Here is a 16,142-nt window from a genome sequence, read left to right on the forward strand (position 1 = left end):
TCCCAGAGGAACTGGCGCTTCGGCTCCATCCCTTTCTCCCGGGAGGGCTGGGAGCCAGCAAAAGACACTTAGCAGACACCGACCCTGGTTCAGAACACATATTTATGCGTGCCTACTCCGTGGTGGGCACTGGGTATCCCACGATGAATCGGACTCTGCCCAAACTCCGAGAGCTGGGACACCGCTCGCCCATCTCTGTCACCCTCTGCCCTGACAGGCCAGGAAGAGGTGGGAGGAGCTGAGGTTTGCACCCTACCCCGCCTTCCCGGGATCACCTCCAGAGCCCCGCCCCTCGGGGCGTCCGGGCTGCGCCGCAAAGTAGGGAAAATTCTTTGCCGCAGAACAGCCCGCCTCCGTCTTTACGGCAGGTCGTATTTCACTCCTCTAATATGGCGTTCCCCATTTAGGCAGCGGCCGTGGTTTCTACCATAGATGGATGTGGGCAGTGCTGGGTTGAGGGTGTTGTGTGTGTAACCCAGACTGCGGGATCTGCAGTTAAAGTTCGTTTCTGGTCACGACTCCAAAAACCCACCCTCCTCTTGAGGGTCAAGAATCGCCGCTTTTTTTCTAGTTCCCGCAAGTTCCTCATCTGTCCCTGGCTTGTTCCCCGCGCCACCTCCGGACACCTTCAAGTCCCTGAAACCCTCAGACTCAAACTATGAGCCTTCGGCAGCTGCTTTTGCGCTTGCCCCGTTATCTTGGGGCCTCGGGTCCCCTGCGTGGCCCCCTCGACACCATCTCTTCGGTGATCTCCTGTCGTGGTCAGTCCTCCAGGTCCCCGGCCCAGTGGAACCAAGTGGTGTCAGAGGCGGAGAAGATCGTGGGCTACCCCACGTCCTTCATGAGCCTCCGTTGCCTGCTGAGCGACGAGCTCTGCAACATCGCTATGCAGGTGCGGAAGCTGGTGGGGACTCAGCACCCTCTGCTTACCACAGTCAGGTGAGCTACACCTTCGCCCTGACACACTCTCACCCACTCTAGTCCTTTTTCCTGGCCGATACACTTTTCCTGCCTTTCTCAGACTGCCTGTTTATTTCTTTTTACTCCTTAATTTCCTCAGCCATCCTAGACATTCGGTGTTGTGTCTTAGTCCACTCACCTTAACATACTTTTATTAATATTTGCGATGCAAGAATGAGAACACGTGCGATTTTCGCGTTTTTGCTTCTTAGCTATTGAAGGTGAAGTTGCCTCGGTGATTTGTGGAAACATCGAGTAGGGATGTGGGTTTGAGTCACTTCCTAGAAATGGTCTTTTAAAAGTGGGATAGTTTTATTTTCGGTTCTGCATTATTCAGGAAGTCACCTCTAGAAAGAATGGGTTGGAGGGAGATAGGCCAAAAGTTCTGCAGTCATTTGCAACTTTTGTCTCGGGCTTGAAGTAGGAATTTATCCGGTCAGTATTCATTTTCCCTTGGGATTTTTATCACTTTATGCTGGACTGCTACTGTGAAACCTGCTTTTAGGACTTTAAGGACCACAACTTTGGGTTCCATTAAAAAAAACCCCACCTTTATATTAACAATTGCAAACACATAGAAAAGTTGCAGGAATAAAATTAATAAATAACATACTTTAATTATATTCACCTATTATATATATACACACACACACACACACACAAACTATTCATGTATATGTAAATAAAATATATACACAGATGTTTCTCCTGAATCGTTTGTGGTACATTTCATATGTCATTCCTTTACCCCTAAGTACGTCATTGTGTATTTCTTAAGCATAGGAATATTCTTTACATAACTCTAGTACAATAAGCAACTTACTTGTCCCCTAGGCAACATTTGGCAGTGTATGGAAATGTTACAACTGGGGCGTGCTGCTGGTGTTTAATAGGTAAGAGGCCAGAGATGTTGTTAAACACCCTGCAGTGCCCAGGGCAACTCCCTACCGTGAAGAATTAGGTACACTATAATGTCAGTAGTACCATTGTGGAGAAATCTTGGACAAAATTATCATTTTTCTTAAAGCACAAACTTTTGAAATAATTGGAGGTTCACATGCAGTTGGAAGAAATACTATAGAGAGGTCCAATGTATCCTTTGCAGTTTTGTCCCACAAGCAGGATGTTGACACTGATACATTTCCATCACTACAAGGATCTCTCATATTGCTCTTTTATAGCTACCCTTACTTCCCTTTCTCTTGCTTTAATTTTTTATGAGACATCTGCTATTTCTTTGTTACTATAAAAGTTACCAAATAGCAATACCAAATAGCAGTAGTAGAGAGATTTTATTTCTTGGGCATCATTCCAAGTTATCAGGAATGTCATTTTATGAGTAGGTTAAACTTGTTTTGAAGCTGAAATGTTAGTCCTCCAGAGATTCTAGATGGTACACACTCAGAACACACGACATGTATCTTTTAAAGCTTAATAGTGAGAGGAATGAGCTTACCACCCAGTTGAAGAAATATAACTTTTATCAATCCTGTTGAAGCTATCTCTATTCACTGATTTATCTCCCTGATCCCCACTGAACTTAATTTTGTGTTTATTTTTCCTTTTTAAAGTTGCATGAGTGTTTTCTTAAATAGTAATCTGTCTAATAATGCTCATTTTTAAAATTTACAAATATTGTAGTTTATTGCATGTAGTCCTTTGTGACTTGCTTTTTAAATTTGTCATTGTTTCTAAGATTTATCCCTGTTGTGTTAACTATACTTCGTTAGTTTTTCACTGATGTGTGAGATTCTACTGTGTAAATACCATAGTCTTCTTTCGATCAGCACTTGGGTTGTTTGCAGTTTGTGGTATTATGAAAAGTACTGCTGTGAATATCCTGAACGTGTTTTCTGGTGCACTTGTCTTGAGAGAATAAAGGCGTGTGTACACATTGTCAGCTTTAGGAGATAATAACAAATTTTTTTCCAAAGTCGTTATACCAGTTTACATTCTTACTAGCAGTGTCTGACAGAGAAGGCAATGGCACCCCACTCCAGTACTCTTGCCTGGAAAATCCCATGGACAGAGGAGCCTGGAAGGCTGCAGTCCATGGGGTCGCTGAGGGTCGGACTCGACTGAGCAACTTCACTTTCACTTTTCACTTTCATGCATTGGAGAAGGAAATGGCAACCCACTCCAGTGTTCTTGCCTGGAGAATCCCAGGGACAGGGGAGCCTGGTGGGCTGCCATCTATGGGGTCGCACAGAGTTGGACACGACTGAAGCGACTTAGCAGCAGTAGCAGCAGCAGTGTCTGAGTTCAAGTTACTCTGTGTTCTCACAATACATGAACCATGAAATGTCTTATTTTTTGCCAAATAGTGGGTTTCTCTGTATGTGATGGGAATATGGTAGTGTTAGCAGTGGAGGATGTGGTAGTACAGTGAGCCCTCCAGATCCATGAGTTCACAACCACAGCTTGAACCAATTGTAGGTTCAATATTCAGTGGGGATGTTTCAGAAAGTCCCCCTGAAACAAAACTTGAGTTTGCTGTGCACCAGGAACTATTTTTATAGGCACCCCACTCAGTACTCTTGCCTGGAAAATCCCATGGACGGAGGAGCCTGGTGGGCTGCAGTCCATGGGGTGGCTAAGAGTCGGAGGTGACTGAGCGACTTCACTTTCACTTTTCACTTTCATGCATTGGAGAAGGAAATGGCAACCCACTCTGGTGTTCTTGCCTGGAGAATCCCAGGGACGGGGGAGCCTGGTGGGCTGCCGTCTATGGGGTCGCACAGAGTCGGACACGGTTGAAGTGACTAAGCAGCAGCAGCAGCAGCAATATTGTATATACAACCATTTACATAGAATTGGCATTGTAAGTAATCTAGAGATGATTTAAAGTATAGGGGAGGATGTACCTTGGATTATACACAGATACTGTGAGGGACTTGAGAATCCTCAGATTTTGATACCTATGGGGGTTCCTGAATCTAATCCCCTTGGACTACATATTACATTGTGCATATGCATATTGTAGTGTCTATAATAAAGCATTGACATGAAAAGGGCAGAACTAGAAAAAGCCTTAGAAATGTGCATATTCTGAGAATTGCAGTTCAGCTACTTGTCAGAGTATCAATTCGGGTCTTAGAGAAGACTCCTTCTGAGACCACCAGAGGCACTCTAGATGAAAGCTTGTAAGACTAATGGCTCTGAAACTTTCCTGATTGTAGCCTCCCCTGCCTGCCTGTCCCTGATCTAATACAGCGAAAGAATTGGAGAAAGTTTCAGCAAAGCCATAGTAACATATGTGGATTACTTTATTTTGTAAGAAAAGGAGGAGTTAATCTGTATGTAGTTTTGTTACATGTTTAAATTCTTCAAACAGTCTAAACTCAGGCAGTCAGTGAACAAAAACCTTTTGGGGAGGCGATCATGTATACATCTATTTCAGCAAAGAAGCAAGCATTTGATCCATAGGGTAGGCAGATTGTGGTTATTGTAAATTATAGCTAAAAACATGGATTAAGTAGCTATATTGTTTCACATGCTGCACCTTACTTTGTTGAAATCTTACTGGCAAAGCATTGATAATTAAGACAGAGAGTGTCTCAGTATGCTAGCCAAAGGACACAAAGACCCCATATAGTTAATATAGATAAGACCATAAAAAATTGGATTTAATAAATTCTTTTACTTAGTTCTGTTTTACATTTTGAGATTCCATTATTTACTTACATTGATATTCTGATCCCTTGGGTCATTTTACGTTTTGGGTAGATAAACATGGTGTATTAGGGATGAATCATATCTGATAGCCCTAAAAATTAGATGTACAGTGACATTTTTTGGCAAACAAGAGGAGAAAAGAATGAAATCACCGTAATTCATTATTCACTACCTTCTCTTTCTTTACCTAAGCTATCTCATCAATAAGAAGGGAAAGAGCCTAGAACTTACTTTTATAACAATTTAATTGAGAAGTGAGATTAAATTTAAAATCTTAAGATTTGGTGAGATAATGATCATATTGCTAACAATAGTGTAGCAATTAATTTTTTTACTCTTGTTTTTCTAGATGTTCTAGTGTCTCTGTGTTGTAAGTTCCAATTAGATAAATAATCCTCAGTTCAATGTTTATTAAAGCTTGTGGAGGAGTATAAAGAACTCTATAACATGGACCATGTCCTTTGAGCATAGGCATTGTGTTGGACACAAGTATATTTACAGATATCTAACAGAAGGAGATAAATGACTTGTGACTAGTGAGTAGTAGAGATACATTAACTATTACATTTAGAGATACTAAAGTGACCTGGCGAAAGATAAACACTGTATGATATTAATTATATATGGAATAAAAAAATAATCTAGTGAATATAACAGCAACAACAACACCAACAACAAAAACAGATTCACAGATATAGAGAACAAACTAGTGGTTACTGGTAGGGAGAGGGAAGTGGGGAGGGGCCAGAAAGGAGTAGGGGATTAAGAGGTATAAACTACTGGGTATAAATTAAATAAGCTACAAGAATATATTGTATAGCACTGGGAATATACCTAGTATTTTTATAATAATTATGAATAATTATGAATTATTTTTATAATAATTTAAAAATTATGATTCACTTTGTTGTACACCTGAAATATATACCATTGTACATTAACTGTCCCTCAATAACAAACATAAAAAATAAAGTGGCCTAGAATAGTAGAGAATCTTTCACGAAGAAATTGGGGTGTGATGAGAATCAGATCAGATCAGATCAGATCAGTTGCTCAGTCGTGTCCGACTCTTTGCGACCCCATGAATCACAGCACGCCAGGCCTCCCTGTCCATCACCAACTCCCAGAGTTCACTCAGACTCACGTCCATCGAGTCAGCGATGCCATCCAGCCATCTCATCCTCTGTCGTCCCCTTCTCCTCCTACCCCCAATCCCTCCCAGCATCAGAGTCTTTTCCAATGAGTCAACTCTTTGCATGACGTGGCCAAAGTACTGGAGTTTCAGCTTTAGCATCATTCCTTCCAAAGAAATCCCAGGGCTGATCTCCTTCAGAATGGACTGGTTGGATCTCCTTGCAGTCCAAGGGACTCTCAAGAGTCTTCTCCAACACCACAGTTCAAAAGCATCAATTCTTCGGCGCTCAGCCTTCTTCACAGTCCAACTCTCACATCCATACATGACTACTGGAAAAACCATAGCCTTGACTAGACGGACCTTTGTTGGCAAAGTAATCTCTCTGCTTTTGAATATGCTATCTACGTTGGTCATAACTTTCCTTCCAAGGAGTAAGCGTCTTTTAATTTCATGGCTGCAGTCACCATCTGTAGTGATTTTGGAGTCCAGAAAAATAAAGTCTGACACTGTTTCCACTGTTCCCGCATCTATTTCCCATGAAGTGGTGGGACCGGATGCCATGATCTTCGTTTTCTGAATGTTGAGCTTTAAGCCAACTTTTTTACTCTCCACTTCCACTTTCATCAAGAGGCTTTTTAGTTCCTCTTCACTTTCTGCCATAAGGGTGGTGTCATCTGCATATCTGAGGTTATTGATATTTCTCCCGGCAATCTTGATTCCAGTTTGTGTTTCTTCCAGCCCAGCGTTTCTCATGATGTACTCTGCATATAAGTTAAATAAGCAGTTGACAATATACAGCCTTGACGGACTCCTTTTCCTATTTGGAACCAGTCTGTTGTTCCATGTCCAGTTCTAACTGTTGCTTCCTGACCTACATACAAATTTCTCAAGAGGCAGGTCAGGTGGTCTGGTATTCCCATCTCTTTCAGAATTTTCCACAGTTTATTGTGATCCTCACAGTCAAAGGCTTTGGCATAGTCAATAAAGCAGAAATAGATGTTTTTCTGGAACTCTCTTGCTTTTTCCATGATCCAGGGGATGTTGGCAATTTGATCTCTGGTTCCTCTGCCTTTTCTAAAACCAGCTTGAACATCAGGAAATTCATGGTTCACGTATTGCTGAAACCTGGCTTGGAGAATTTTGAGCATTACTTGACTAGCGTGTGAGATGAGTGCAATTGTGCGGTAGTTTGAGCATTCTTTGGCATTGCCTTTCTTTGGGATTGGAATGAAAACTGACCTTTTCCAGTCCTGTGGCCACTGCTGAGTTTCCAAATTTGCTGGCATATTGAGTGCAGCACTTTCACAGCATCATCTTTCAGGATTTGGAATAGTTCAACTGGAATTCCATCACCTCCACTAGATGGATGAAAACTACATGTGTAGTCTTTTTAGGATGGTGGTAATATATTACAGTTTTTTTCTTCTTGATTCTTTTCATTTTCCTTTCTTCTCCAGGCTGTCATACTTCTTATATAGGCATAGTGAGTGAGTGAGTGAAAGTCGCTCATTCGTGTCCGACTCTGCGACCCCACAGACTATACAATCCATGGGATTCTTCAGGGAGGACCTTAAAAGCAACAATAAGCAGTGTGATAAAGTGAACAGTATTAATAGAGCTATAATGGCTAAAGCAATATTGAAAAAATAAAAAGAAAATGGAAGGAGTCATTCTACCTAATATTAAGTCTAAGATATATATGTAACTTCATTGATTAAAACACTGTGGTATTGGCAGAGGAATAGATAGATCATTGAAATAGAATAGGAAACTCAGAAATATATCAACACAAATATACCCAAGTTGATTTTTGACAAAGATGCAAAAGCAATTTGATGGAGGGAGAACAGTCTTTTCAATAAATGGTGCTGGAACAATTTGGACATTATATAGGCAAGAAAGTAAACCTTGACCTAAACTTCACACCACATTAAAAAAAAAAAGAATCTGCGTTAAATGGAATTAAATGTGAAATGTAAAACTATCAAATAAAACTTAAGAAAACATAGGAGGGGATTTTTGGAATGTGGACTCGGTAAACAGTTTTTAGACGTGAAACAAAAAATGCAGTTCATTAAAGAAAAAAAGATCAATGATTGGATTTCATCAAAATTGAAAACTTTGTTCTGTGAAAAGACCTTGTTAATAGGTTCAAAAGATTAGCCACAGGGAGAAAACATTTGTAAATCACTTACCTGAAGGACTTGCATCCAGAATTATATAAAGATCGCTCTGAACTCAATGGTAAGAAAACGGGCACAAAGCCTATAAAAACAGAAACTGAGTATATGAAAAGTTGTTGAACAATATTAGCCATAAGAAAAAATGTGTGTTAAAACCATGATGAGATACCATTGCATACCTATTAGAATGACTAAAATAAGAAATACAATACGAAATCTTGGTGAAGATGCAGAGAAACTAGATTTCTCATACATTGCTGATTGTCATTGTTGTTTAGTCATTCAGTTCAGTCACTAAGTTGTGTCCAACTCTTTTTGACCTCTTTGTAGCATGCCAGGCTTCCCAGTCCATCACCAGCTCCAGGAGCTTGCTCAAACTCATGTCCATTGAGTCGGTGATGCCATCCGACCATCTCATCCTCTGTTTCCTTCTCTTCTATCCTTCAGTCTTTCCCAGCATCAGGGTCTTTTCCAGTGAGTCAGATCATTGCGTCAGGTGGCCAAACTATTGGCATTTCAGCTTCAGCATCAGTCCTTCCAATGAATATTCAGGACTGATTTCCTTTAGGATTGACTGGTTGGATCTCCTTGCTGTCCACAGGACTCTCAAGAGTCTCCTTCAACACCACAGTTCAAAAGCATCAATTCTTCGGCGCTTAGCTTTCTTTATAGTCCAACTCTCACATCCATACATGACTACTGGAAAAACCATAGCTTTGATTAGCCAGACCTTTGTTGGCAACATAATGTCTCTGCTTTTTAATATGCTGTCTAGGTTGGTCATAACTTTTCTTCCAAGGAGCAAACATCTTTTAATTCCGTGGCGGCAGTCACCATCTGCAGTGATTTTGGAGCCCAAAAAAGTAAAGTCTGTCACTGTTTTCACCGTTTTCTCTGTTTCCCCATCTATTTGCCATGAAGTGATGGGACCAGATGCCATGATATTAGTTTTTTGAATGTTGAGCTTTAAACCAATTTTTTTACTCAACTCTTTCACTTTCATCAAGAGGCTCTTTAGTTCTTCATCACTTTCTGCCGTAAGGGTGGTGTCATCTGCATATGTGAGGTTATTGATATTTCTCCCGGCAATCTTGATTCCAGCTTGTGTATCTTCCAGTCCAGCGTTTCTCATGATGTACTCTGCATATAGGTTAAATAAGCAGGGTGATAATATACAGCCTTGACGTACTCCTTTTCCTATTTGGAACCAGTCTGTTGTTCCATGTCCAGTTCTAACTTGCTTCCTGACCTGCATATAGGTTTCTCAAGAGGCAGGTCAGGTGGTCTGGTATTCCCATCTCTTGAAGAATTTTCCACAGTTTGTTGTGATCCACACAGTCAAAGGCTTTGGCATAGTCAATAAAGCAGAAGTAGATGTTTTTCTGGAACTCTCTTGCTTTTTCCATGATCCAGCGGATGTTGGCAATTTGATCTCTGGTTCCTCTGCCTTTTCTAAAACCAGCTTGAACATCTGGAAGTTCACGGTTCATGTACTGCTGAAGCCTGGCTTGGAGAATTTTGAGCATTACTTTACTAGCGTGTGAGATGAGTGCAATTGTGCGGTGGTTTGAGCATTCTTTGGCATTGCCTTTCTTTGAGATTGGAATGAAAACTGACCTTTTCCAGTCCTGTGGCCACTGCTAAGTTTTCCAAATTTGCTGGCATATTGAGTGCAGCACTTTCACAGCATCATCTTTCAGGATTTGGAATAGCTCCACTGGAATTCCATCACCTCCACTAGCTTTGTTCGTAGTGATGCTTTCTAAGGCCCACTTGACATCACATTCCAGGATGTCTGGCTCTAGATGAGTGGTTACACCATCGTGATTATCTGGGTCGTGAAGATCTTTTTTGTACAGTTCTTCTGTGTATTCTTGCCACCTCTTCTTAATATCTTCTGCTTCTGTTAGGTCCATACCATTTCTGCCCTTTATCGAGCCCATCTTTGCATGAAATGTTCCCTTGGTATCTCTGATTTTCTTGAAGAGATCTCTAGTCTTTCCCATTCTGTTGTTTTCCTCTATTTCTTTGCATTGATCACTGAATAAGGCTTTCTTATCTCTCCTTGCTATTCTTTGGAACTCTGCATTCAGATGCTTATATCTTTCCTTTTCTCCTTTGCTTTTCCCGTCTCTTCTCTTCACAGCTATTTGTAAGGCCTCCCCAGACAGCCATTTTGCTTTTTTGCATTTCTTTTCCATGGGAATGGTCTTGATCCCTGTCTCCTGTACAATGTCACGAACCTCCATCCATAGTTCATCAGGCACTCTGTCTATCAGATCTAGGCCCTTAAATCTATTTCTCACTTCCACTGTATAATCATAAGGGATTTGATTTAGGTCATACCTGAATGGTCTAGTGGTTTTCCCTGCTTTCTTCAATTTCAGTCTGAATTTGGCAACAAGGAGTTCATGATCTGAGCCACAGTCAGCTCCTTGTCTTATTTTTGTTGACTGTATAGAGATTCTCCATCTTTGGCTGCAAAGAATATAATCAATCTGATTTTGATGTTGACCATCTGGTGATGTCCATGTGTAGAGTCTTCTCTTGTGTTGTTGGAAGAGGGTGTTTGCTATGACCAGTGCATTCTCTTGGCAAAACTCTATTAGCCCTGCTTCATTCCGTATTCCAAGGCCAAATTTGCCTGTTACTCTAGGTGTTTCTTGACTTCCTACTTTTGCATTCCAGTCCCCTATAATGAAAAGGACATCTTTTTTGGGTGTAAATTATGTAGCCTCTAATTTAAATAAATTTAAATTAAAAAGAAAAAGAGTAATTACATTAAAAAAAATGTTTTCTTAGACTCATAAATCTGACCTGAACTGATGTGAGATCATTCATAGTCATTCTTTATCCAACTTAATGCAAATATTCTTGCATTTTGCTACAGAAATATAAATTTGTTTGATTCCAGGGTGCTGCCACAGATTATTCTGGAGTGCTAGATGAATTGCACCTTTCTAAACTCAGAAAAATGTTGAATTTTGAAAGACATTCAGTTTCAGGGACTTTGGATGAGATTGTGGACCTCTCCAAGCCAGACAGTGGTATGCAGGGTGGAGGAGAAGTCCACGTATGTGTGTGGATGAGTCATGTGGGAGAGGCTGAAGGTCATGGCAGTGTATCAGTCTCCATCTTCTCCCAGTACCGCCTGCACCCCATGGCCATTGCCATCTTGCTGTTGTTGTTGCTTAGTCGCCCAGTCATGTCCAACTCTTTTGCGACCCCATGGATTGGGATTATCTGGGCTAGAATACCGGAGTGGGTTGTCATTTCTTTTCTCCATGGGGTCTTCCCAACCCAGGGATCAAACCCATATCTCTTGCATGGCAGGCAGATTCTTTACCGCTGAACCCACCATTTAATACAAGGAATTAAATGTAATTATCCATTTGTGCAAAATTAACATTTTTATATATTTATTTAAAACTTTTAAGTATTTATTTAACTTTTGGCAGTGCTGGGTCTTCATTGCTCACAGGTTTTTCTCCAGCTGTGGTGAGCAGGGGCTATTCTGTAGTTGCAGTGCATGGACTTCTCATTGCGGTGGCTTCTCTTGTTGCATAGCATGGGCTCTAGGGCACGTGGGCTCAGGAGTAGTGGCTCCCAGGCTCTGGGGCACAGCCTCAGTAGTTGTGGCGCACGAGCTTAGTTGCTCCAAGGCATGAGGGATCTTCCCTGATCAGGGGTCGAACCCAGGTCTCCTGCATTGGCAGTTGGATTCTTTACCGCTGAGCCATTGGGGAAGCCCTATATTTTTATTTTTAATCATTTAAATTTCTATAAATCGTATTATTTTTGAGTATTTCTAGCTTTTATGAATTCACTGCATGTGCTATCTGTTGTCAAGAACTTAAAGCTTTGAATAAGAGAAGGTGATGGCACCCCATTCCAGTACTTTTGCCTGGAAAATCCCATGGATGGAGGAGCCTGGTAGGCTGCAGTCCATGGGGTCGTGAAGAGTTGAACACGACTGAGCGACTTCACTTTCACTTTTCACTTTCATGCATTGGAGAAGGAAATGGCAACCCACTCCAGTGTTCTTGCCTAGAGAATCCCAGGGATGGGGGAGCCTGGTGGGCTGCCGTCTCTGGGGTCACACAGAGTTGGACACGCCTGAAGTGACTTAGCAGCAGCAGCAGCTTTTAGGAATTCACTGCATGTGCTATGTATTGTCAAGAACTTTTAATAAACATGGAGGACACTTAATTGTTTGAAAGGTAATGAAGAATACTTTTTTTTCATGTAGAATTGGTTAAATTTTTGTTGTTTAACATAGCTGATTCCGTTGTGCAATATGGCTTTGTTTTCATTGATTACTCTTGACAGATTTGACTCTTAGGATAAAATTTTTGTTTAAATATTTTGTCTTTTTACTGTTGCCTTGAGAAAACTGTGATCTCTATTTCAGGTTTAAATAGATGGGATCAATTTGGTATGCCTCTATTGGAGACAAATTATGACATTTAGTCCCTCTCTTAGAGGGTGTTGATACCTTGGTAGAGACTTTTTGTTCCTGAGTTTACTGCAGTTTCTTACTACTTAAAAAACCTTATTAGTCTTTTCTGCATGGTAAAATTCTTCAGAGCTCTTTGAATTTATTATTGGATATTTAATTTTAGTCTCTTCCATGTTTATGAAAGACCCTTTCTAGACTCAGTTCTGTAATTACTGTACTGAAATCCTACCTTACTTATGAAGGACTTTTTCTTGGATGACTTGGAGAAAATTATAAATTTTAATTCATTCCACAAATATTTGAGGTGCTCTCGGCATGGATATACAAACAAGAATAAGACATAGTTGCTGCCCTTCAGGAATTCATGAGAGGCAGTATAGGGAGCACGAGCTCTGAAATCAGGCTATCCTGACTCTGTCCCTACCAAGGTATGGATCTCAGGAGATTTACTTAACCTCTCTATGCCTTAGTTTCCTCATTTGTAAAATGAGGATAATAATGGTATATATTAATATGTCTTGGGGTTTTATGAAGAGTAAATGGGCAAATATAGAAGAGTACCTGGGACATAAAAAGTAGTCACAATTTAGCAGTTATCCTTATTATTAGAAAGTTTTTTTAGTTGGGAGGCATGCAGATAGAGGATATTGAGATAAATTCTGTAGTATGTATGAGCCATATGCAGAGGGGGAAAAATCTCTAGAGAAAACTGAAGACTTCCAAAGTTGAGGTGACATATGAATTGGGACATGTTGGATGAGAAGGAAATAACTAAGGCTGGAAAAAATAAGACACAAGAAGTTGCCTAGCAAAGTGTAGGGAAGTAGTAGTTAGGTGTACCCTGAACATGGGATGGATGAGGCAAAAAGAATAGATTGGAAATGTCTGCTTCTTCTAAGATAGGATAACATGCTGAAAACAGATTGGAAACTGGATAAAAAATATGAACAACCATATTCTGCTTAGGGTACAGGGAGCACAGGCTTGTGATCCCTGTGAGTGAGAAAACAAATGACGTGAGAGCTATGATCACTGTAACTTTCTGCTGAGAGGTGCATTCCAAACAGCAGCACAGAGGGAGGAAACTCTAGCAGAGGATGCTGGCACTGCTGAATTGAAGAGATGGATCAGATTTGGGGGAGGCTGAGGCAGCTGGAAATGTGGGACAGAATGCAGAAAAGGAGAGAGCATGCACTAGAAGGGCTCCAGAAATCTCAGGTGCCCACTTGAGTCTGTTGCTGAAAACTGAGCATCACACACACAGGAGGAAGCTCGCTGAGGCTGGAACACCGTAAAGCTGCATAACTCTCAGAGTTCTTGGGGAACCGGGAGACATGCGAGTTGACTGGACAGTGTGGAAAGGACTCTTGGATCAGCTGGACACTCTAGAGAACCCAGAAAAATTATGCCTTAGTAATGGGACAAGAAGTATTCTTAATGCCTACTAATTAATGTTAGCTCAGAGCTAGTAGGTAAAAATCCTCAAGAGGATTGGGTATTTCCCTTTTGCCAACTCACCATTAACTGGTTAATGGACAGAGATGCATTTGGGCAAAATAATCTTCCAGAAGGGATTTGGCCTCTTATCCAAGAACTGAGGGTCTTGGATTTGACTGAGAGGCCAGGACTGTCTATAGTAGTGCCTCAGATAGGTCTCTGTTCACTAGACCTGGAGTTACTTGTTTTTGATTATTTAAATCAAAACAGATCTTAGTGGGATGGCTGTTGGTTTGAATTCTTGGGTCTGATCAATTAAATATAGACAGGGATTTCTGCCTATCACAACAAAACCTGAGAATTACCTAGTATTCCCAATATCCACCTTGCTGCCGCTAAGAGTCACCATGCCCCCTTTGCTTCTGGCAGTTAACTGCTTCCACTAGATCCACCTTCCCTGGGCTACTACCATTACTTTCTGAGTTCAGGGAGTCCATTTCATTTGTAGTCTCCCCCACCTAAATCCTTGGCCCTTTCTAGAAGCCACTAAAGTGATTAGTAATGATTGTGGGATACCCTTCACTAATCTTTTTCTTGTGTCAAGAGTGAAGATGTTACCGAATTGCAAGTCCATGTGCCTGATGCACAGTGAAGCGAATCAATACTAAAACATTAGCGTTTGGAACAGAGAAAGGTTTATCACAGGTTCATAGAGAGAGGTGATGGGTGTCTCATGCCCTAAGAACCCCAAAGTTAGTGAAAGCTTTCAGCAAGTCCCTTTAAAAGCAAAAAGTGAGAGATAGGCCTGGATAGTTGTTGCAGACTTGGTGCCAGATCCTTTGCTCTTGAGGTCAGGTAACGATGTTGCCTTGAAATCTCTACCAAATGAATGTTATTCTCTGTCTCTATAAAAAAGGGCAAGTTCCAAGGCACAACTTTCATTCTCTAAGGTCCCAGTCCTGGCTAAGAGGAGTAGATCTCAGTTGGCAGCTCTCGCAGGGCCAAGTCCCCAGACACCACCCATCCATAGCCAGGCTCCCACACCTTGCCCAGCTGTCATCTCTAAGGGAGCCAGGCACCCAACCCCACTGACCCTCAGTCTCCTCAGGCTGCCCAAGTTGGGGAGACCAGGTCTCATGGCCTGCAACCCAAGCAGACGACCACTGCTATTACGTTGCAGAGACAGGGATGGGGGAGAGGTTCACTGTTGGCTCAAGGCCTGGGCCAAGACAGTCAAGGACCTTAATTAGGGCTCTGGACCCTGCAGGATTGTAGTCCCCAATCTGTTCCCTGGGTCCTCCAGCTCACCCACTGGCCCAAGGTTGGGTGAGCTGGAGGGCCTCCAGGAGAAGGCCTAAATCTGCCTCTTACCTCACTCTCTACCTGATGACCGTTACATCACTGACTGTTGGCTGAATCACTTCTTTAATAGTCCCTCAATGACAGTTACTTGTGGGCAGGGCCCACCGTGGCACTGACCAGTAGCTGAGCAGGACAACCAACAGTTGCTCATGGACAGTTGGTTGCTTGTGGGTGGGCCCTGAGGACCAATGGCTGAGCAAGACCTGTTGTCTAGTAATGGGGTGTGAAGTAATGAGGCACAGCAATGGGTGCCTGCTAAGGGCTGGGCTTATCCTGCTCTTTTACAGAGTCTTCTGGGCCCAGTTAAATGAATATGAATATGAATATGTTAAATGAATAAAAGTTTTGTATAGTTTGAATAAAGAATAGTGGTGAGAGGATAGCATCTTTCCCATGCATGCGTGCTAAGTCACTTCAGACGTGTCCAACTCTTTGCAACCCTATGGGCTGTAGCCTCTCAGGCTGCTCTGTCCATGAGATTCTCCAGGCAAAAATACTGGAGTGTGTTGCCATTTCTTCCTCCAGGGGATCTTCCCAACCCAGGGATTGAACCCACATCTCTTACATCTCCTGCATTGACAGGTAGGTTCTTTAGCACTAGCACCACTTGGGAAGCCTATCTTTCCCATGGGATTTACTTATTCCAAGATCCGCCCCATATGGTCAGAACCATTTTCATACTGGGCATTGCAATTTAGCTTTGTAATAGCATGTGGCCAGTGCAGCCCTTAGCACACAGAGCTTGCTGTGCACCATTCATTACCTGGACCCCTCCCACAAACAACCAACTGTCAATGAGTGACTGTTGGTTGTCCTGCTCAGCCATTGGTTGACACCACAGTAGACCCCTCCCACAAGCAGCCAACTGTCAATGAGCAGCCGTCAGTGGGCCATTCAGCCAACCATCTGTGGAATGGTGGTCATCTGGTAT

General features: G+C 41.9%; 1 protein-coding gene across 5 annotated transcripts in view; it reads left to right on the forward strand.

Moving 5' to 3' along the window:
* The first annotated feature begins 360 nt into the window (after nucleotides 1–360).
* PDSS2 (decaprenyl diphosphate synthase subunit 2) overlaps nucleotides 361–16,142 on the forward strand; it is a 280,931-nt gene continuing 265,149 nt past the window's right edge. For 2 of the 5 annotated variants that reach the window (XM_055535288.1, XM_055535291.1), the window contains exon 1: nucleotides 361–939. In XM_055535288.1, the coding sequence (XP_055391263.1) occupies nucleotides 659–939 (281 nt within the window). In that variant the 5' untranslated portion in view covers nucleotides 361–658. The remainder of the gene's footprint in view (nucleotides 940–16,142) is intronic. The other 3 variants (XM_055535290.1, XM_055535287.1, XM_055535289.1) reach the window with 2 other exon arrangements.

The sequence above is a fragment of the Bubalus kerabau genome, chromosome 9 (assembly GCF_029407905.1).
Source record: "Bubalus kerabau isolate K-KA32 ecotype Philippines breed swamp buffalo chromosome 9, PCC_UOA_SB_1v2, whole genome shotgun sequence".
Classification (NCBI taxonomy): Eukaryota; Metazoa; Chordata; class Mammalia; order Artiodactyla; family Bovidae; genus Bubalus; species Bubalus kerabau.